This window comes from Pectinophora gossypiella, chromosome 8 (genome assembly GCF_024362695.1).
Source record: "Pectinophora gossypiella chromosome 8, ilPecGoss1.1, whole genome shotgun sequence".
NCBI classification, from domain to species: domain Eukaryota; kingdom Metazoa; phylum Arthropoda; class Insecta; order Lepidoptera; family Gelechiidae; genus Pectinophora; species Pectinophora gossypiella.
In genome coordinates this window covers 8,095,029-8,117,225 of record NC_065411.1, presented here as the reverse complement: position 1 = coordinate 8,117,225, position 22,197 = coordinate 8,095,029, and the positions used below count along the sequence as shown (strand labels likewise).

The following is a 22,197-nucleotide window of genomic DNA, read 5'->3' as shown; positions in this document are numbered from 1 at the left end:
AAAACAAATATTTCGTGCGTAGTTTCTTCAGCGCATGCGTGGTACAGTTGCCATGGTAACGCTTGCTTTTATGTAAACAATAAACTTGCCGAAGACGGAATTGTATTCATTTCTTAGACTTAAAGTTGTTTAATAATTTGCTTAGGATAAAAAATGGTGAGTTATTTAAATTATTGTCCGTTACACATATACCCACATACACACCGTTGACCTCATGACTAGGGCTAGTCAGCGTTCACATCAATAGCAAAATGAGCGGAGCTTTGCTCATGCTGCTATGTGTTCAATAAATATCTGTTTTTATCTGCAATAGGTATTAAGTAACTTCCTTCCTTCTTCGTTCTTTGTCTTCTCTACTATTGTACTGCACTGTTTTGGGAATAAAGTTATTCTATTCTATTCTATTCTAATATCTTCTGTACCTCACCCCACCGAATAATAACATTATAATGGTCACCAATTTTAGCTACCACATAACTCCAGCTCCATCAATAGTTTACCATTTATCGTTTTCCTAAAGAAAGATTTTTAAACCGAAGGCTATTGATGTTTACCATAATATCCAGATCCTGTCCCGCTCGAAGCCGGCTACGGACAGCCGCGTCAGCACCGGCTCCAACTCGGCCAAGAAGCACTTCCCTGAGCTGGAGGACTTTGTGCTCAAACGGGACTACGTTGGCGCTCTTACTATGCTTGAGGTAAGTAACTGATTAGTAACCTAATCACTTCCTTGGGTTAAGTATGTAATCTTCAAAAGTTTCCCCTACTTAACTACAAAAATAATACCTGAAGAAATCGAGTAGAATAGTCTGTGAATGTAACTGTATAGTACTTAGCAAGTATGTAATACAAAGTTCGTTCAGTAGTCACTCTGCTTTGTAAACAATAGGTACCCAAGGTTTAGGGCCATTTTTTTTAATTCTCTGACTACTACGTCATCAAGTCTCATACTGAGTCTTGTTACCTAGTTCCTGAAACACGAAGGCAACAAGGACGTGTGGGTGGACGTGTGGACGGCGTGGTGCTGGTTCCACCTGGGGGAGTACGCGCAGGCGCTGGAGGCCTACCAGCGCGTCAAGATGAGGGACGGCCTCGACGAGCGTGTGACCGACAGTCTAGACATAGACATAGCTGTTTGCTACTTCTACCTGGGTTGGTGTTTACCTTCTTACATAATCAAGTAATCGGAAGTTATCTTGCAGCCACTCATAAAACGAAGTCCTAACTAAGTGGATTATAATCCACAAAAAAATAAAATAATAAATCTAAAAGTAATAAATCTTAAATGGTACGATTCATTATCCATCTTTGGATTTCGTATCCAAAGCTGCAAGTAGTCTGCCCACCCGTAATAAGTGGTGAAATTCCGTGGTCTTTAGCCCAACGGGAAATAGGCCTATCTTATGTATGACATCATCATCGTATAGGTATCATCAGAACCAAGCTGTCGATTCAAGCAGACCATATAGGAATGATCGAAAACGTCTCAATTAATACTTCTGTTTGTTACAGGCATGTACGAAGAAGCAAAAAAATCAGCCGAGACGGCTCCTAAATGTGCTTTAAAAGTAAGAACATCATCTATATAATCGAATCATTACTCTGAATAAAATATTAATATAATACAGAGTTGTCTCCTTCCGCAATAGACGCGATTGCAGTTCCACCTGGCCCACAAGTTGAATGAAGAGGAGTCCCTGATGCGGTCACACGCGGCGCTGCGTGATGTGCCGGAAGACCAGTTAAGTCTGGCCTCCGTGCACTATCTCCGCGCTCACTACCAGGAGGCCATCGATGTTTATAAGAAGTTGTTGCTAGACCGAAGGTCAGATTGGCTAGTTTTTCTTTTAAGTATGTAAGGGGAAGGATTATTGGGCCACTCAATTTATTAAAGTCTCCTTTGGCTATTATGAGGTACAAGTGTACGTGAAAGATGGCGCTGCCGCCATGTTACGTACGCTAACGGAACCTTAGAGCGGTGTGAGAAAGCTGCGCAGACAGCAGTAGGAGACGATGACGTGGTGACAATGTGTCATGCTGAATGGAGAAGACGCGTTATAATTTCCAAGGGATCGTTGTGCTTGAAGTTCTGAATAATCCTGAAGCTTCAATACGATATTAGCCCATAAGTATAATAAATAAGGGATTTTCAACAACTCCAATGGTAGGCGGCAGTACTCTCAAACGTGATTGTTAGTGATTTGACTTGCGTGCTCTCTGCCTAACATTACCATCCATCAACCATACATAATACCTATACATTATCAATTACTTCAGCCTTTTTCAACATGGTTTATTTGATACAAGGAAACTTGTATCCTCAGGACGAGGAACATAAGTGATGTGTTATGTGTAACACGCTAGTTAATATTGCAGATACAAAAGATACGAAAACGACGATAATACCAGTTGGACTAAAGTGTTACCATTCCTTACTACAGCGGGGTAAAGTTTATTTTTAAATTTTCTTTGATACTTTTAGTGGTAAATTAACTTATAGAACAACATTGCTAGAACTTCTGTATTGTATAGGTTTCATTGATGTAAGTGTAGCTAGGTCTTTAATTTTTTTATGCAAAATCAAGATTACGAATATGAATAGTTTATCTTTGTGAATATATGAAAATAGTTTTATGACTTTTACATTTAGGTATTTATAGAATGTCAGTAGACTCGTAAATTAATCTTCTTTCATGTGGGTTGTTAAGTTGATAATCGACCTCACGAACCCTAGATGTCAAGGCTGTTAGTGGGCCGCGTCTCAGCCTCGTTGATAATTTAGGTACAATATTACTTATCAAGTAAATGTTAAAGTTGAAAGTGCACGCAGGAGCTACCTAGCCCTGAACGTGTACGTGGCACTGTGCTACTACAAGCTGGACTACTACGACGTGTCGCAGGAGGTGCTGGGCGTCTACCTCGCCCACCACCCCACCTCCACCGTCGCGTGTAACCTGAAGGCCTGCAACCTGTTTCGGTAAGTTCTAACAAACATAACGTACTCAAACAGCTTTTCTAGCTACACGCCCAACTACTAGGCACAATAAAGCACAAATGGCTCAATTACCTAACCGAAGGTCATTTGGAACATTCCACCACGCTGCACCTTTGCGGGTTAGTGGAGGTGTATGGGCAGTAGTCTAGTAGTCACCCCAGTTGCAACCAACTTTCAAGATGTGCGTCAACATTGTTGGGTTCAGGCGTTGGATCCATTGGACAACCCGACATTATTCAACGTTATTGATGGGTATCAACAAGCGTATTTGATACCCACTTCAAAAAAGAACGTGTATTTCTTTTTCTGACTCGAATCTGGTTCTCCACCAACCAACAGTGGAATAACGTGGCGGCGTACGCTCCGCTCATGTCATCGAGGCATGTGTCTAACGTGGACATATTGTGCTATACAATTTCCATTTATGTAATGTGTCAATTAATTTTCAGACTCTACAACGGCAAAGCGGCCGAAAGTGAACTGAAGCAAATTTCGTCGGATCAACATACTTTTGGCCAAGACTTGGTCAAACACAATCTAGTTGTGTTCCGAAATGGGGAAGGTGCACTGAAGGTAAACCGTTAAATTGAATTTACTTATAAGTAACTCGATATTGGAGTGGGCAAAATCACTAGCAATCAGAACCAGAAGACAACCTTAGATTCACTACCAATAAGACGGATATGATGAACCATATGGTTATAGGTGATCAGCTCATCGCCCACATAACGATCCATCAGGTTAGAAGGACTCAGTCATCAAGTATACGCGGCTGAATGCGTTCTAATACATTTTATTTTCATAAAATGAACTTGTGTTAAGCGGGATGCTGCTTGCTGTGCAGGTGTTGCCGGAGCTGGTGGACGTGGTCCCCGAGGCGCGGCTGAACCTGGCGGGGTACCGGCTGCGTGCGCGGGAGCCGCTTGAAGCGCGCGCCTTGTTGGAGCCGCTACAACCTACCTCGCCGCTGCACTACATCCTGCGCGGCGTCGTCGCCTCCAGGCTATTCAACGAAACCGGGGATGTAAGAACATGTTTGAAAGTATATTTTTTCATAGCGTAAATTGTCGCACCCACTGCTAGGTAAAGGCCTCTCGCCTACTTTTCCATGCTTCGACTTCATGAGCTTCCTTCTCTCTTTATCAAAAGCATGAGTCCTGGTCACGACTATATCCCAATTGGGGTAGTCAGAAGTACATGCATCGCAAGGTGAACTAATTACCCACTACCTCACCGAACATTCTGATAGACCAACGCGTGATAGGTGGCAATTTCACCTCATACTATCTAATAATACCAGGATGAGCAGCTGAAGGTCGCACAGCAGAGCTTCCACCTGGTGGGCAGCTCCGCGTCGGAGTGCGACACCATTCCGGGCCGCCAGTGCATGGCCTCCTCATACTTCCTGGCCAACCAGTTCGAGGAGGTGCTCGTCTACCTCAACTCCATCAAGAGCTTCTTTGTCAACGATGACACCTTCAACTTCAATTACGCTCAGGTATAGTTACGGTATATATTCTTCTTTTAGTTTGTATTTACATAATATAACATAATAACTTTTCAGGCTACGTTTCCCTCAAACAATACAGATGACGTACAGATGGTTGTACAGATTTGCCTTCGTTGAACCCTCTAATTTCATGGATAACAGACATAAGCAAATTTTAAGTTTTATGTACATCCATCGCAAGATGAACAAAGTACTTACCTACACCTCACCGAGCTTTCTGTTAAACTAACACTATTTATTTATTATTTTAATAGTAAAAAAAATGGAATAAGCACGTCTTTCTATCATAATTTTGTGTTATAATAAAGAAAGTGCTAATTATAAAAAAATTAACCTGCATCTGTTTGTATTGATCTGTAATTTTGAACTGCAGGCTCACCCTGGACCCTTCATACAAACAACGTCGTTTTACACAGACACCATACATTGACGTTATCGTACACGCGCATCTGTGTGTGTGACGTCTGACGCCATACGATTCAAGTTTAAACAATGTTCGAGGGGGGTGAGGTAGGGAGCGGAGAGTTGCCGTTCTATACGTAGTATTATTCTATGCTGCAGGCTAAAGTAGCGACGGGCGCGTACCGCGAGGCGGAGGAATGTCTGCTGGCGATACAGGATGAGAGCGTCCGCAGTTCATTCACGTACCTGGCGTGCCTGTGCCGCTGTCACGTCATGAACCGCGACGCACATCTAGCCTGGGACATCTGCCTCAAGGTATACGCTTCACTATCACCCTCACTTACCTACTTCCCAGCCGAATTAAAAGAAGTCCATTTTTATTGCCAAAGATCGTAATTTTAACTAACTATACCGTACCCGTTGATGTCTTTTATATGTTTCATATCTGTTTTGGTACTCGTAGTCTAGAACAGTCTTCAATGTCTATAGAACCACGCTGCCGTGTACTGCGTTCCACAAAGTTCTGTAGCCACGATGCCGATTTTTGAGCAGCTGAGCGTCTAGGAGTGCGGCGCTCCGGAACTCAATCCGCACGAAGTAGTGAAAATCATTCAAAACAAATCATCAATTATAAATACTTGACTCTGTTTATTTTGCTAATACGTCATATCCCCAACGGCCATTTTCCCGATTGTCTCAATAATAATAATAGTAAAACACTTAATTGCACACAAAATTACATGACATTTACAGGAAAAACTTATTCTAAGCTGAACAAAGGCGAGCTTATCGCTAAGAGCGATCTCTTTCAGAAAACCACAAAAATCGGCGGAGGGTAATAATAATACATTTGTGCAACTGCAGTGTAGGGCGTAAAAACTACAATAAAAAATAATAATTAACACATAGACAGCTTTTACCACTTATTAATTGTGTGAATTACAGCATTTAATTGTGTTTACATGGCAGGCGGCTGGTACTCCAGACAGTTTCGCACTGCTCCAGATCGTGGCCAACGACAGCTACCGCATGGGACAGTTTCTTGTGGCCGCGAGAGCCTTCCAAATGCTGGACAGGTATGTCTAACTTATAACACATCTACGCCTATTCTATTCTTCTCTTCTCTGGTGTGAGTTGAGACCAACCGACCTCATCAACTCTAATCTAGAGTGTGTTATATGCTTTCGGCTAGGTTAGGGTTAGTTTTTTGACATTATATAGTAATAATAACTAAGTATAATAGTCCCACCCTGGAACTAACACTGATCAAAAAGTCCTATCCAAGGTCAGAATCTTTCAGTATTATCTATCTCTATTAGTAAATCTAATAATAATTCTTCATCGTAACCTTAAACCAGGCTAGACGGTGGTCCAGAGATGTGGGAGGGTCTCCGCGGCGCGGTGTGCGGCTGCGCACAAGCCGCGGCGGCCAGCCGGCCCAACGCGGCGGGGGACCTGCGCGAGGCCCTCGCGCTGCTCAAGGGCCCCCGCGCGCACCCCCGCGCCGACCACATCCTCCGCCCCATCACTCGCTGGGCCCAACAGCAGCGGATACCCGTCTAATCGGAAGTCACTTGCCATGTGACTTAACGCCTCAATTTCTTTTTTATTGGAATTTTCGTCTACCTGCGTTTTTGTTGCATAAGTAACTTTTTAAAAGTTCTTAACTAATCAACTGAATTGTTTAACATTTCAATTGTTTCGAATTACTTTAGTAAAATTGGGAAATATTTGTCGCCTTAGAGGCATAATGGAGGATAAAAAAGTACAAAGTGTCAATCTATAAAAGTAGGTAGACTGTCTAATGTAGAGTAAGTATCTTAAGTTTCCCAAATAAATAACTGCTTCTTGAGACCAACTTTTTCTATCTGTGCCTAAACCATAAATTATGTGCCCAATTAGTTTTCTGCTTGTCGTATGTCTACACACCACCGCCGTGTGCAAAACTAGTGCCAAGGCGAATCAAATGTAAATACATTCGCGTTCAAACGGAAATATTACACAACACAGCAAAAAGCCGCATGGAAAATGGGACCAGTTTTTCGTTTGATACGTTTCGTTTTATGTTGTTTAAAATACTTATTGGAACAAATTGTTGTTAAGAAGTGCAATTATTAGATCGCTACTGTTCAAGATTGCTGAATTCGAATTTGGAGTTTAAGGTCCTTTTAGTGCCATGCGAAAAAAAAAAACACCTCAAGCCAAGCTTTTTTATGCTGTTTCGACAAAACTCAAATTTTTGTCCTGATTTTAGTAAAAACCTTAAAAATATATTTTGTTTATTTGGAGCCATGAATTAAATTTTATTTCACTTCAATTTGGCACATATACCAGTTTGGAGATTCATACTTAGGTATCATGAGCACGGAATATAAGAAAAGGGAGAAATACTGCAAAAAATGCATTTATTATCAACTAAAACGTAATATTTACATAATACAACGCGTCTAGATCATGTCCGTGGGCAACAGTCAAAGCGTAAAATAAATAAACAGTGGCAGAGCATCGTTCCTTATAGAGAATCCGAGTCGGCGGCCGCACTGACGTGATGAACGAGGGATTTCAAACCTTCCTACTTTGCCATAAAGATCTCTACATAAAAAAAGCTTAAGACAAACTTTTGTTCAAGTTTTTCGCAATACTTTACATTGACTTCATTGCGAATAGAAAGATTTCATTTGTAGTGATCGATCGATTCGTTTCCTTACACATACTAGTTCAACAAAATTATCACACACTTTTTCGTAACCGTGTTCTTAACTATCATGAAAATACAATGAAAATACATTGAAAATAACAAGTTATGGTTTTTCAAATGTAATCTTTCCCCTGACCACATTTTCACAACGAGAAAAAACACAAAACTGGTCGGGTTTCAATAACTTACAATATTGGCCTTTCTCATCCCATTTCTATACCAAAGCCAGTCAATATATTAGAAAAATATAAAATATCATTCATTTATCATTCCTTGTCCAACGATTCTAAAACCTCGTTCGTCATAACAGCGTTAGCTTTAAGAAAACCCGAATTTATCCACATTTTTAGTTATACACTGGTTTACAATTTCTATCGAAACGTGTTTTCAACCGAGTAAGTAGTCCAAGTCAATTCATTGTTCAGGGATAGAACAGCGAAATGAGAAGCGAGAATTAAAACTTAAAAAAATGTGGTAAAATTCCAGGTTTACTTGTCATTGGGTTGTTGGTTTAACCCCAGGGGTGTCCGATGGCGGGCAGGGTGTATCTGGCGACAGGGGCAGCAACAGCCACCGGCGCGGGCGCCACTACCTTCGCTATCGGCGCCGCCACAGCTACGGGAGCCGCCGCCACCTGGAGAAGAATACAGATAATGAGTAAGTGATTAATTTTTATTGTTCAGCATTGGACGTGTCACACCAAGCGCAGGATGTACCTATCACAGTGATCAACTACTTATTCGACAGTCAGTAATCCTTGATTGGGTCTTTTAAAAAATCACATCTTTTATTGACTTCTCACACCATGCGGGATTGGCTGGAAGAGATCTCTTTTAGAGATAAGTACACCATTTGTAGGTACCTATTTATTTTTTTTATTTTTTTTGTGTAAAATTATTTATTTATTATTGTGTAAAATAAAGAGTTTTATCTTTTGGTTATTTTTTCAATTGACCCAATTGAGGATCGCCCTTTAATACAGGACGATAGTGTAGACTAGACTTAGATATAAGTCTATTTATATGGGCGCGGGGCTGGTAACTTCACCTGATAATAGGGCACACTTAGGACTGAAGCCCTAAAATTATCATCTTGTCTGCAAGTTGTGTTTAGATGCCTTGTAGCTCTGATTACCCGATAGGTTACAAGCATGAGTTGTATCTGCCTGTTCCAAGCTAGCATGTGTTGTGAACTAGAGAGGCTACTCCTCAGACTTGGCTGCTCTTAACGGCCTAATTGAGACGAAAGCGCTTTGAAGCAACACTTAGCTCCGCGGCAAAAAATTTACGTTAGCATCGAAATGTCACATGATTAGCTTATTTCAATTCCATAGGTATATGATTTTTGTTCTGTTAAGCATTCTTGACTAGTGCCTTTTCTGCTCTCTATTGTGTGTGGAACGTACCGCATGAGCACCGCCAGTTCTTTCAACGACGGCGTTGAAGCCGTTGACCTTGTCGGCGGTGTAGGTGACCCTGCGGACGTGGCCGTCGGGCTCCACTAAGCTGTACTGTCCGTGCACCACGCCGTTCTGCAGGGTCTCTGCCGCGTTCTTCTGGTCTCCCGTCGCCGGGTCCGCCACGCCGTACGAGAAGCTGTACGCTGGGTTCGGGTCTACTGGCTCTGCGCGGATGATCTGCGGGATGTAAGTACGAGGAATGGGTTAATTCGTAGGTAAGTTGAAACGCAGATTTAGGTAAATCTGGGGGCTTAAAATGGCCACATCGAAGCATAGGGCATCGATAATGCATAGGGCACAATTAGAAAAATCTAATGTATCTATAGGTGACCGAATATAAAACAACAGTACACTCAACCTAAATGCCATTTTTACATATAGGGAATTCCTCACGGAAACTTCGTCTTTTAGTAGTAGTACCTATCGGTCACCTATTACCGTAGGTGGATACCTTCACATGAATGAATAAACAATGTCATATCTTCAGGCTAGGCAAGCGGACCCTGTGAAAATGCGATAACGCTAGGGAGACAGTAATGAAACAATCTTAAGCTGACTTACCGGAGCCGCGACAGCTTTAACGACGGGTGCGGCGTACGCAGGGGCGGCATAAGTGTGTGCAATGGGGGCGGCGATGGCGGGCGCGGCGTACGCATGCGCGATGGGGGCCGCGACGCCATAGCCCAGCCCGTCCAGCACGCCCGGCGCCGCCGACACTGCGGCGCACGCGCAACACAACACTAATATCTGGATGCAAAACAATCATAAAGCAAGTAAGTACAAGTGATATTTGTATACCTTACGCACTTAGTAAGCACAGTAGGACAGCAATCTGTTGTCTTAAGACTTTAGTAATTCACCTTGCTTACCCGAAAGATTAACTTCATATGACGGGCGAAAGCGATGTTACATTTTTAACTCACGGGCGAGATGCTCTACCCAAGGCACAGCGGGCTTTGTCACATCGAACATAACTGTCTATATAATTACGTTCTACTGTTGGCACAAACCTTCCCTCAATCTACCGAGTATGGATCACTGCTGCGGGTTGCTGGAGATGTTTGCTTTACTAGCTAACCCATTCGACAGAAGCTTGAAACCGCCCGAAGGCCTCTGTTTTGACTTGAAGACTAGCTGACACGTGTCAATGGTCGGACCCGACAATTTTCACCTCTGGATTTATTCAGTCGTTGACAATATTATACTTAGCACGTTATAATAGGTAATGAAAGTAGAACTGTAAGTCTATAATGATCAGACTGGATGCTAAAATACTTAATAGTAAAGCTTTCGTGGCCAGCCGGAGCCGTATTAAAACCAACATAATTGATTATGTGCCCAATACCGGTGGGTAACCTTTTAAGACACATCCACTGGAGAAAATCAATTTATCAAATAATGCCACTGTCATCAAAAGCACAATACATTGCTATTTCCTATTTCCAAGCTTGTAAAAATCACAATAAGAAAATATTTGCTCTATTTTTTGTCAAAGTCACGTACCTTAGCGATCATTCTGCCGCGCGCGGTGTGCTATGTGAGGACGTGTGTGGACCGTGCACGGCGCATGCGTATATAAACAGGCGCGGGAGTGGCCGTTGATACAAATTTCGCAACCAAGGATACACTGCCTGCGTTCTAACGAGACGCCTTGTCTTGTCCTGTACGTGTGTTTAAGGGTGATATGAGGCCTTAATGCTGGTAAATGTCGGGCATTGCTGTCTTTGCTTTGATTCATTAGTTAAGATTGTAATGATTTATAGATAAAGAAGTATGTTGGCATCTAGATAGTTTAATATTAGGTTTTATAACCCACTGTGTTAGTAAAGTTGGCTCGACCATTATAGACGGCGGTACGGCTCACCACCTATCACGTTGGTCTAAAAGAAAGCTCGGTGACGCGTGGATACTTAGTTTATCTTCCGATGGATGTCCCTCTGTCTACTACAGTTGGGATATGTAGTCGTGAGCTTATGTGATGTTATGTGTTTATGATAAACGAGCCTGTGTTTTAAAAAGAAACAGAAACTACTAAAATACTTATAGGTACACTTTTCCAAATTGACTCTGATCTCAGACATCGATTGACTATACTCTGACTCCGTAATTCCCCCTCGATAAGAGGTTGCTATGGACAGCATGGCAGTGTAAAGCTGTTTATTGGGATGTTAAGTTGCAGCAGCAACCGTGGTAGCTCAGTTGGAAGAATGCTTTGACTCTCGCTGTAAGGTCGCAGGTTCGAATCCAGCACGGGCCTAAAACTATGATTTTCGAAATCGTTATTCGAATTCATGTTTGCATCGTAAATGATTATCACGTGCTCAACGGTGAAGGAAAATATCGTGAGAAAACCCACGTGCCTAAGAAATGCGTTTCGGAGGTATGTTACCTAACCTGTAGGTAGGTATTGGGCTGGTTTTTCCTTAGCGGGCCCTTAGCGAGTTGGAAGGTCAGACAGGCAGTCGCTTCTGTAAAAAAACCGGACCTGTCAATTCTTCAGGTTAGGTAAGCGGACCCTGTGAAAACGGGGTAACGCTAGGGAGATGACGATGAGGTGAGTACTATTTCTCACCATAATGTGGAAATGAGAACCAGGTGTTGTTTCCTTGTGATTTGTTACTCTGTTTACCCTCTATGGAAAACGGGCGTGGGCATGTATTACTTTGTTACGAATATATTATTACTTATACAAATCTCTACATACGCAAGGTAAGCGCCATAATTGACCGGTGCATATCACTTGGTTGACCCGAATAAAGATCGTAAGTTTAAAAATAATGCTTCAATCGACTGCGGTTATGCTGATGCAATGTGGTTCACTTTGTAAGTCATCGACTTATCATTCCATATCGTTTTCGCTACTCAAGGTGTGTATGGCTTGTTCGTAATAGAATTGGCCAAGATGAAATCTGAATGTAAGTAGGTAGGTATCTTTTTACTGACTTAGGACTTTGACTTAGGATGTACCACTGAAAGGATAAATCGTGTGAATCCAATGAGGAAACAAACGGCAACAATTTTTCACTCGCCTATGGCAGGTAGGTATTTGTGCATCATGGCTCAACGGTGTACGGGCTTCACTCCATCAACCGGAAAGAAACCCCAAAGAAGCGGGAGTATTTCAATGATTTATTATTTTTTTACGTGATAATGTGATATGTGATGACAGGTAAACAGCGACCCAATCAAACCCCCTTATAACCTTTAATCGAATTTTACGACAAAGTGAATAAAAAGGTATGATAGAGTATGTAAAAAATCTATCGCAGTCAAGCTTTACGTTCCAAACTTGTCACATGCACACAGCAACCACTCACGCAGCTAATTTACTAGTGCTAATCACAACGCGCGAGTGAAGTGCGAGGGAAACCAGTAAATAATTTTCTAATTTACAGGTATTTAGAATTTAGAAGTAATATTTTAATTATACAATTATTATATTGAAGGAGGACCGGGTTCGATTCCTGATGGGGACATTGTCGAAATCACTTTGTGAGACTGTCCTTTGTTTGGCAAGGACTTTTCAGACTTGAATCACCTGATTGTCCGAAAAAGTAAGTTGATTCCGTGCTTCGGAGGGCACGTTAAGCCGTTGGTCCCGACTATTAGCCGTAAAAAACCTCCACCAACCCGCAGTGGAGCAGCGTGGTGGAGTATGCTCCATACCCTCTCCGGTTGATTGAGAGGAGGCCTGTGCCCAGCAGTGGGACGTATATAGGCTATTTATGTTTATGTTATGTTATTATATTGAAAGTCATTGTGGTCCTGTGGTACACCGGCTTGCTTCTCAAACGGGGAGCGCCGATTCAAACCCCGGTACTGGAGTTGCACCAATGAGTTATACAGATTTCACTAATGCAGTTGGCTCAACCATTATAAACGGCGATACGGCTCACCACCTATCACGTTGGTCTAACAAGAAGCTCGGTGAGGTGTGGGTACTTAGACATCTTGCAATGGATATACCTCTGACTACCCCAATTGGGATATAATCGTCAGATAACACCCATATGTGCTTGTATGGTTATCTGTAAGTATTTGTACGTGGTGTAATTGACATCGTAACGAATATTGAGAGGGACGATTAAGCTCATTATTCGGAGTTAATATCGAGTCGTATTTAAAAAAAACATAAACTCCACTTAATATTAACTCAGAATCATGGTCTGAATCATCCCCCTCAGTATTCGGTAAGGTGTTACTAACACCCTGTATTTGACGCATGGTTTGACTTTGTCTCGATGCTAGGTTTCCTGGCATGTGTCAATTTGTACAACTATTCAACAGCATTGTAATTAAGCACATCATAGTGTAAAAAAGGGCAGGACACGTTGGTGCGAAAGCGGACACAGCTGAGAACAAGCCTCTCATCCCTCGTAGGATATACGGAAATACTCTACTATGCTGCACCACTGCGATTAGTGGAGAAATTAACAAAGAATGCTGAATAGGTGCTTTCAAGGCCAGAGTGAACGGGCACCTTCTGGGTGAGCGCGCTCTATCTTAGGCCTCGTCAATGCTTTCGGGCAAGCCTGGGGCCAAGAGCAAATACCCATCAAAGGTAAAAAAAAGAATCGAACCCGGGACGGTTGATCTAGTTATAGCTAGGTTCCACATTTTAGTTAGGTGTCCAATTTGCACATATTGGGACTAACCATGGAGTGTGGTATTAAAGTGTCGTAATCTATGACATAATATGCAAAATACGTCAACCTTATGCTGCCTATACCTGAGGCCTCTACTTATGTAGAGCGGTGTCTGACCTGCGATGCTGACTGATTGTCTTTGCCTTGTTTTATTGAATGAAAAAGAAGCAAAGTACCTGTACGTTAAGCTCTCTCGAAAAGAGTTGTATCGAGTTGTATTATAATATTCCTTAGTTCATCTGCTTGTCATTCTGAGTAGGTACTTAAATCCAAATGTGTCGCTTCGACTATTCTGCCCTGAGATTCTCCCCATCAACATGAACTGCTTATGGGTGATGTGGTTGCCTATCTATTTAAAAATGCTTTTAAGTACTAGAAAACGCTTTTTGTATCTCTGAACTCTACCAAAGGAATTATTTATCTTTATTTCAGTTCGCATGTATAACAGACACAGATATAAGTATACTTAAATACTTACAGAAATAAATAGTTACTTGCACCTAGACCTAAACCGAGTCTTTGCCTAGGTTTTAGATTACGGTAATTGCCGGCTTTGAACGGTCACTCGCGCGGTAAAAAGCACATTTTTTACCAATATCATTCAATTTCAAATGGATAAAATGTCGCACATGGCAGACGCATATTGGGTTAATGGGCTGTATAGATCGCGTTAAGAATTTTAGCCGATTGATCTAGCGAGTTATGGCTCTTACTTCACACGTTTGTATGTAGGTATAGTATGCTTCGATAGCTGGCATTCCCTTTCTGTTTCTAAGACGACTTTATCCTCTGCAATCCAGGAGGTATCCCATCGGGGTGATTGGAACCACAAGATTTAGATGACAACTGGCAGCCGCACCAGTGAAGCCCTAAAATTAATGTGGTGTTAAGTTTACCGCCTATCGCCTAACCAGTCGGTTTTGACGACATGCCTAACATCACGGTTCGTGATGGTACTAATTTTTTTACAACAGGTACTATTTTTTTCAATAAGAGTACTATTTTTTGGTATGGTCAAATAATTTTTTCGTGCCCATTTTTTTTTGAGGCCGCTAGCTTGACGCACACCATTGAAAGGACTACAGTTGTCTTCTGATGACCTCTGGCTCCGCTTGTCCCGATAGGGATAACATCCGTGACCTTTTGTTTTTATTCAAAATTACTAATTGGAAATGGCTACTGAACTTTTGGCAGATTTCTCCCGATAACAGACTAAGCAGGAGGATAGGAAAGCTCCATGTATAGACAGACATAAGAAATATAATATATATAAGTATATATATTAAGATAACATAAACGGGTCACGCAGCTGCAGCTTTGTTGTAGGACTAGCCTTTATAATAATATTATGTGTGTTAGGACATAACAAATGAAGTTGTTAACAATGCCTTATAATAAAGGTCCGTTATAACGTAAGGTACTTTTTAAAAATAATGAATTTGTACGGATTTTATTTTGTCAGGACGTGTAGGTACCCTGCGTGTTTCTAAGTGGAATTCCGTGGTCTCTGCCTACCCCCAACGGGAAATAGGCGTGATCTTGTGTATGTATGTAATGTTCCTTACCTGAAAAGTAAAGTCACGTAAAGCTTAGGCTGCGTTTCCATTGACGCGGAGCTGGGGGGAGAGGAGCGGAGATGTGCAGGAATCGATCAATCACCGTGAGGGAGAGAGTGACAGAGCGTCTTCGTTTTTCGCTCTCTCGAACGCTGTGATTGGTCAAAAATCCGCACATTTCCGCTCTTCTCCGCCCATCTCCGCGTCAGTGGAAACCCGGCCTTAGGATGATGCATACTGCTTGCCATCTCGGTCATATCTTGAGTCGTGTAGTGATGTATTCTGTCACTATATAGGGTTCATTCTAACATATATTATACATCAATGGTTCATTCGGGTAAGAGATGTTAATACCAACACAGCTGCGAACTTCCTTACACAGGTCACAAACCAGGGCATTTCCAAAATGCGTGGTACAATATCTAGCATAATATGCCATTCTAAGCTTTTATTCCTTAGGTCTCTACTCACTTAGGTAATGACCCAAGAGACGTATTGCCCGATACATCCACCAACCCCCAAGTGTAACAGCCTGTGATGGGATCGGTGGATGATGTGCCCAGCAGGTATAGATCCTACAGGTCCATACCATGGTGGGTTACTTACGCGAAGTTACTTACTGTAACGTGTCAAGAGTCAAGAGACTCACTGTAGCGGGAATCGCAGTCAACGTCAAAATTCTCATTTGGGTACGTAGACAGAAAAATATTCCATTCGGTGCAATATGTAGCACCCCTTACATCAAGCAGGAACATGTTTCGACAATGTGGGTCACTCTAGCTGTCCGAGAACATATGGGCGAGCTAGTTTGAAATTCATACGCAGCCGCCGCGCCCTTTGAGGCTGCGGCCTCTACTAAAGCGGACAGCGGGGCTGTGGTGTAGCGGGCGCGGCGTCAGCCACAGAACAGTTGGGTTAGCCAAGTTGCAATAACAATTCGATAACGAAGCAATAATATAACCCGTTCGAATTAAGTGAACATGAACAACCTCACGTCAAGGCCTATGCCTTCGAGGATCTAGTGCAAGTACGTGAGCGAGTGTGTGGAAATAGGAACATTTACGGCTTAGTTAGGCCTTAAGTTTAATTTAGTGGCGATATTAGCTAACTACACGACAGCGAGCAGCTACGGAGGACAAATTTTAGTCAAGAACGGTTCCACCAATCAAAAATATTCAAGAACGATGCCGTATAGGTCTATATATTTGAAAAATACCCGTGGACCCACCACATGGGGGGCATGGTGGTGGGACCACGGGTAAAAGGGGTTGATTAGGCGCCCCTCCCGGCGCCGCCACACCACTCTCAACCCTCACCGTGAGTTCGACAACAACCTGATACTCTCGTCCCGATATACGCCATCGCGGCTTGCTGACCGCTATTGTTGTGGCCGCGCCAGATTATGTAGGGCATAATTCGAGCACATACGAACTATACCAACTATACAGTTGCAAGGACACCTTGCCCGCTTATTACAGCCGATATACGCATGTTCAATTCCTTTCTGCTAAGCTCTAATCCAAACTTAATGGCGCTAAATATTTACTAAATGAACTACTTACATACTTAAACATAATCGGTTGAATAGTTATATTTAATGTTAAGTACTTAGTAATTATGTTTAGGATTTTTAACTTCTTTCTTTTCATTCCGAAATAGACGACTGCTTCGCTGAACACCCAAAGTGTGCTCCTGGTGGTAGAACGAGTAAATTTTGTATGATCCGTAGTGCTCCTTTGGTGGTTTGGTGGAGCACATCTTATGTCGTTATATTTATGGTTCCACTTTACCCCTACAAAAGTACTTATTTTCTTTTTAGTAGTCCCTCCAATGTGTTCATAACTTAAAAGGAGCACGACAGGTAACTCAAAAGTTTCCCTTCTGTACCACTAAAGGGGCACAACAGAGCATTAGAATTTACCCGTTCTACCACCAGGAGCACACTTTGGGTGTTCAGCGGAGCAATCGTCCCGAAATACCACTTCGTCCAACGGCGGCGCCTATCCTTCCCATTAACAAACATTACCTACGAATGATGTCAATAACAATACGTTACGTGGGTACTTTGCCGCTACATCATCACCATCGGCCATAACCTATGGCCATCTTGATCAGATGATGGTGATAGTGGCTGTGTGTAATTGTCACGCTTTGCTGCAACTTTCCAGGCTACGTTCCCCCAAAAAAATATAGATGGCGCTGTACAATGCTTTCTATAACAGATACATGCATCTTTTATCCTTTGAAGTTCCAAATTAAAAGAACAAACGATAATAATTATTATATTTAAGGTTGCTACAATCAAAGTTGAAAATAAAACTAAAAATTGCGCTTTCAAATTAACTAAACTACACTGCATCAAATAAATATTATTTTAAAATTATTACTAGTTATAACTAAGTAATATTAATCATAAAAATAGTAATAAATGTTTCTGGACTAGTAATAAGTTTCACTTTCGACCCATTTGGACAAGTTATTTCTGATGACATATCGACGTATTTCGTCACCTAGTATCATAAGTATCATGTAGGGCACGGACAGGAGGAAGTCGTACCAGTTAAGCGGCTCCGTGCTGAAAATCTCGTTGCAAAATGGCAGATAGGTGACCGCCACCGCCGCGATCAGGTCCACCACTATACTCACATTCAACACGTGGTTATGCATGCCCTTCTTCAAAAGCGATATTCTCCGAGTCTTACAAATTATCACGTCCGATATCTGAGTCCAACAAACAGACACGAAATACGCCGTTTGTGCCTTCCGCTCTACTCTTTTCCTATCCTGAAAAAACCAATGTCGCCCGAAAGAATCCATTACGGACTTAGTCGGCGTTTCCCATGCGGACCGAATGAAAAATAAACTAGAAGGGAAGAAACCTTCATCAGCGAATACGACAAAGTAAGAAAACATCCCTGCGAAGAATTGGATCATACCAACTTGGAAATAAGCCATAAATATCATCACCCTATTAACGAGATGGTCAGTGAGCTTACGTGGTGGTATGCTCATGATGTCCTCCTCGGATGCCTCGTATGCTAGACTCATGGCCGGCAATAAGTCGGTCCCTACATTTATCACCAATATCAACAACAGGGTGAGCGGCAACGGCATACCGAGACAAGCGTACAATACAAAAGGCAACATTTCTGGTGTGTTAGATGTCAGAGTGTACGCAATCACCTTTTTCAGGTTATCAAAAATTCTCCTACCCTCTTGCACGCCAAGGACTATAGAAGCAAAATTGTCATCTAACAGAATCATGTCTGCAGCTTGCTTAGATACTTCAGTTCCATTTATACCCATGGCAACCCCTATGTCAGCTTTCTTTAAAGCCGGTGAATCGTTGACGCCGTCTCCAGTGACAGCGACCACATATTGCAACGCCTGATAGTTTTCCACAATAAACAGTTTTTGTTGGGGGCTAGTTCTAGCGAAAGTGATTTCTGTGTATTTCTGAATCGCCTGCTTCAGGGTTGTTGCGGTCATCTTACGGAGATCTTCACCGGTAATCACTGCTGCTAAAAATTGGCTTTTTATGTGTGCTGGTACGTCATTTATGTCGATGTGATGTTCGAATGCGTAGTCGTAAGCGGTGGCGTTTGAAATAGTTCCTATTTCGCGCGATATAGCTAAAGCTGTCACAGGATGATCCCCAGTAACCATGGTTACTTTAATTCCAGCTTGCCGACAAAGAGCTATAGCGTCCTTGACTTCTGGTCGTGGTGGGTCAATCATGGATATGGTACCGATAAATTGCAATCCTTCTAGAGGAAAGTTTCGTTCTTGAGGATTAAATGGATAGCCTATTGGGTATTCGCTTAATGGTAATTTATAATCACCATAACCAAGCACTCGTTCTCCCATATTGGCTAATTTGATAAAATTTTCTTTGAGCTCTTTTTTTATCTGTGGAGTGAGGTCTATGTTACCACCAGTTATTAACACTTTACTGCAATATTCAACAACAATTTCAGGTGCTCCCTTCATTATTAAATAGTAACTGTTTGTATCACTCATGTTATGAATTGTCACTTGATATTTGTTTGCGGAATTAAAAGGTATCTGGGTTACTTTAGGATTTGCTTGTCGGAGCTCAGTCGCAGACCGATTTTCTTCCATATAACGAAGTATTGCAGCCTCGGACGCATCTCCTAAAACTTTTCTTTTGTTTATTGGCAAATTTAAGGTATCGGCAGTGAATTCCGCTTTCAGGTTGAGACAAGCGGCCACACACAATGCTGTATACACGGGATCAGAAACGTGACTGTGGTCACTTTTATCATAAATTTTAAAGTCAGAAAATAAATGAGAAACTGACATTCGGTTCAACGTTAATGTTCCAGTTTTGTCTGAGCAAATACACGAAGTAGAACCCAAAGTCTCTACAGCCTGCAGAGTTTTCGCCAAACAGTTCTTCTTTTTAAGATTCTTTGCTGATAACGTCATGCAAACGGTTAAAGTCACGAGTAACCCTTCGGGCACATTGGCTAAAATTATTCCGAGCATATATTGTAAAGCCTTTACCCAGCTCTTCTGAATTAAATAAACCATTACAAAGAATACAAATCCGAAAAAGAATGCGACACCACAGATAAGCTTAATGAAATGCGTGATTTCTTTAGCAATAGGAGTCTTTTCTTTCTCGAGCCCAGTGACTAGGCCGGCGATCTTACCGATCTGTGTGAACTCCCCCGTGTCCACAACCAGCCCACGCGCCCAGCCCTCTGTGATCGGGCAACTGAAGTACGCCATGTTCTTCGACTCTAGCGGATTAGCATGTGTGTAATGCGCTCTGTGGGAAATAGGTTGAGACTCTCCAGTCAACGACGCCATGTCAGTTTTAAAATTGGTACAATCTAAGATACGGACGTCTGCTGGCACTACCTCCCCTCCGTTCATTTCAACTATATCGCCTACCACGACTTCACTATTTGGTATTACTTTTTTGACACCCTCGCGAATTACAACGGCATTTGGAGGCACTAATTTCTCAAATCCACTCATGACGGATAAGTTCTTCGCCTCTTGATAAAAGCCAAATAATCCGGTTCCTACGATAGTAGCTGTGATGACACAGCCCAAGTATAAATAATCTTTGTTGGAATGTCCAGTTCCTTCATCGTCTGATTTGGTACAAAAAAAGGCAATGAAGTTGAGGACGGCTCCAACCCAGAGGACGCATTGGAACCAGCCAAAGAGGTTGTGGCAGAAGAGTTTCCAGTAGCCGTTGCTCTTGAGTTCGCGGAGCTGGTTGGGTCCGTCGCGCGCGAGCAGCTCGGCGGCGAAGCTGTCGGTAAGGCCGTTCTCGATGCTGGTGCGGTACACCACCTCCAGCTGTTTGGGGCTGAGGAAGTGCACGGCGGTGTGCGTCTCCTCCTTCATCATATTGAGCTCCTCCTCGGGCGCCTTGCCCATGAGGCTGTTACGTAGGGAGGACGCGGTGCCCGTCAGGCTCGAGCGCCGCCGCTGCGGTCCCGAATGCTCCACGTGGGGCATACGACCCTGCAAAAATGAATATAAAAATCATCATGAACATGCAATCGACGAATGTCTACCAAGAACAACATTCATAAGAAATGTAACATTGAGGCCATAATATAAAGCGTAGGAGCGGAAGTTCCTTCTTTGTGAAATGTACTTTGGATAACTTACCTTCTTTTTCATTTCCATTTGGGAAGCCGTTCTTGGTGGTTCTCTATTCATGGTGGAAAATGGCTGTACGCCGCCTGTACTTCTTTATAAGACGCTAAACTGCGAACGAATCGTATTCGTCTTCAACAAATTTCTCTGTAGTAGAATATTGGTTACATCGACAGCTATATATTTCATGTGTCAAACGTTGTCATCAATCCTGAGACTTTTGAGAGAAGCCGTACAAGAAAAGGTCATATACTTGTGAAGCTACGAAGTTTTAACAGCAGTAAATACTTCAAAATTATGGTTTAACCCGGTCCGCGGAAGTCCGTGTTGCTCTATCGTGTTTAAAGATTTAAGTACATATGTAAGATTTCACAAACTAACATTTCATCGGGTCAGACAGAACTAAACACTACAAATAAATGGAAAAAATACGAAAACTTCAGAAGTAACACCATCTGATGATGCAATGTTACCTAGATATTCGGAACACATGAAATAGGTTATATTCCGATTAATAGATCGCCAAGCGTACATAGTGAAGTGAGATAAACATTCAATTTATTTGTACATTTATCGTTGATGTCTTTTATATGCGTAAGCAGTGTTAGTAAAATAATCACTGCGACAAATACTTAAAGTAAACACACAATTTCAAACTAGAAAATCTTTTTATTACAAAAAAATACAGCTTTAATTACAATCATTAACTACATAATACATCTTATTTATAGGTGCGATTTTACATTTTTTACATAGATACATAAAACAGATTCGTATAAGTTAGGATCGGATACAAAAATACATGCACATATTATCTACTATAGTCAGGTATAGAATACAGAAGTTCATTGGGATCTAATGCAGGTGTTGGTCGTATTTCAAAAAGACATTAATAATTAAGTGCGTGGCCACTCTCAAAGAGATATAACTATGTAGTTAAGAGTCATATACATTAGCTATCCCTATTTATTAAATCATCTGCGTATTTGTATTTAAATGAAGAATTCAGGACAATACAGGGTGTTAGTGACATGGTAACGAAAACTTTGAGGGATGATTCACACCATGATTCTGAGTTGATATCAAGTAGAATTTTCGGTCGCAAAAGTTTGAAACTAGGGAATGCAATCCCGATCTCGCAAGATCTCGTCAAATTTTTCTGGATCAATCCCGGAGCATAATATGACGAGATCCCATTCGAGATTGACGGGATTGGGCGAATCTCCTTGTGTTTTATACTTTTTGTTTTGATCATGCTGATTTCCAAAGAAAACTAAATTATTTAAGT

General features: G+C 41.9%; 3 protein-coding genes across 3 annotated transcripts; 1 reads left to right on the top strand and 2 right to left on the bottom strand.

Moving 5' to 3' along the window:
- The first annotated feature begins 89 nt into the window (after positions 1-89).
- LOC126368894 (intraflagellar transport protein 56) lies at positions 90-6,657 on the top strand. The gene is made up of 12 exons (XM_050013113.1): positions 90-156; positions 567-698; positions 969-1,152; positions 1,513-1,568; positions 1,650-1,825; positions 2,831-2,977; positions 3,445-3,568; positions 3,840-4,019; positions 4,296-4,493; positions 5,067-5,222; positions 5,877-5,983; positions 6,266-6,657. The coding sequence occupies exons 1-12, from the start codon at positions 154-156 to the stop codon at positions 6,468-6,470; spliced, it is 1,668 nt and encodes a 555-aa protein (XP_049869070.1). The 5' UTR covers positions 90-153; the 3' UTR covers positions 6,471-6,657.
- Positions 6,658-7,328: 671 nt separating this feature from the next.
- Positions 7,329-10,591, bottom strand: LOC126368991 (cuticle protein 7-like). Its single transcript, XM_050013271.1, has 4 exons — positions 10,568-10,591; positions 9,626-9,811; positions 9,011-9,241; positions 7,329-8,239 (listed from the first exon to the last, which is right to left on the bottom strand). Exons 1-4 carry the CDS (start codon positions 10,577-10,579, stop codon positions 8,117-8,119), a joined length of 552 nt encoding a protein of 183 aa, XP_049869228.1. The 5' UTR covers positions 10,580-10,591; the 3' UTR covers positions 7,329-8,116.
- A 7,114-nt stretch (positions 10,592-17,705) lies between these two features.
- Positions 17,706-20,972, bottom strand: LOC126369119 (sodium/potassium-transporting ATPase subunit alpha-B-like). The gene is made up of 2 exons (XM_050013412.1): positions 20,922-20,972; positions 17,706-20,771 (listed from the first exon to the last, which is right to left on the bottom strand). Exons 1-2 carry the CDS (start codon positions 20,970-20,972, stop codon positions 17,706-17,708), a joined length of 3,117 nt encoding a protein of 1,038 aa, XP_049869369.1.
- Positions 20,973-22,197: the final 1,225 nt, after the last annotated feature.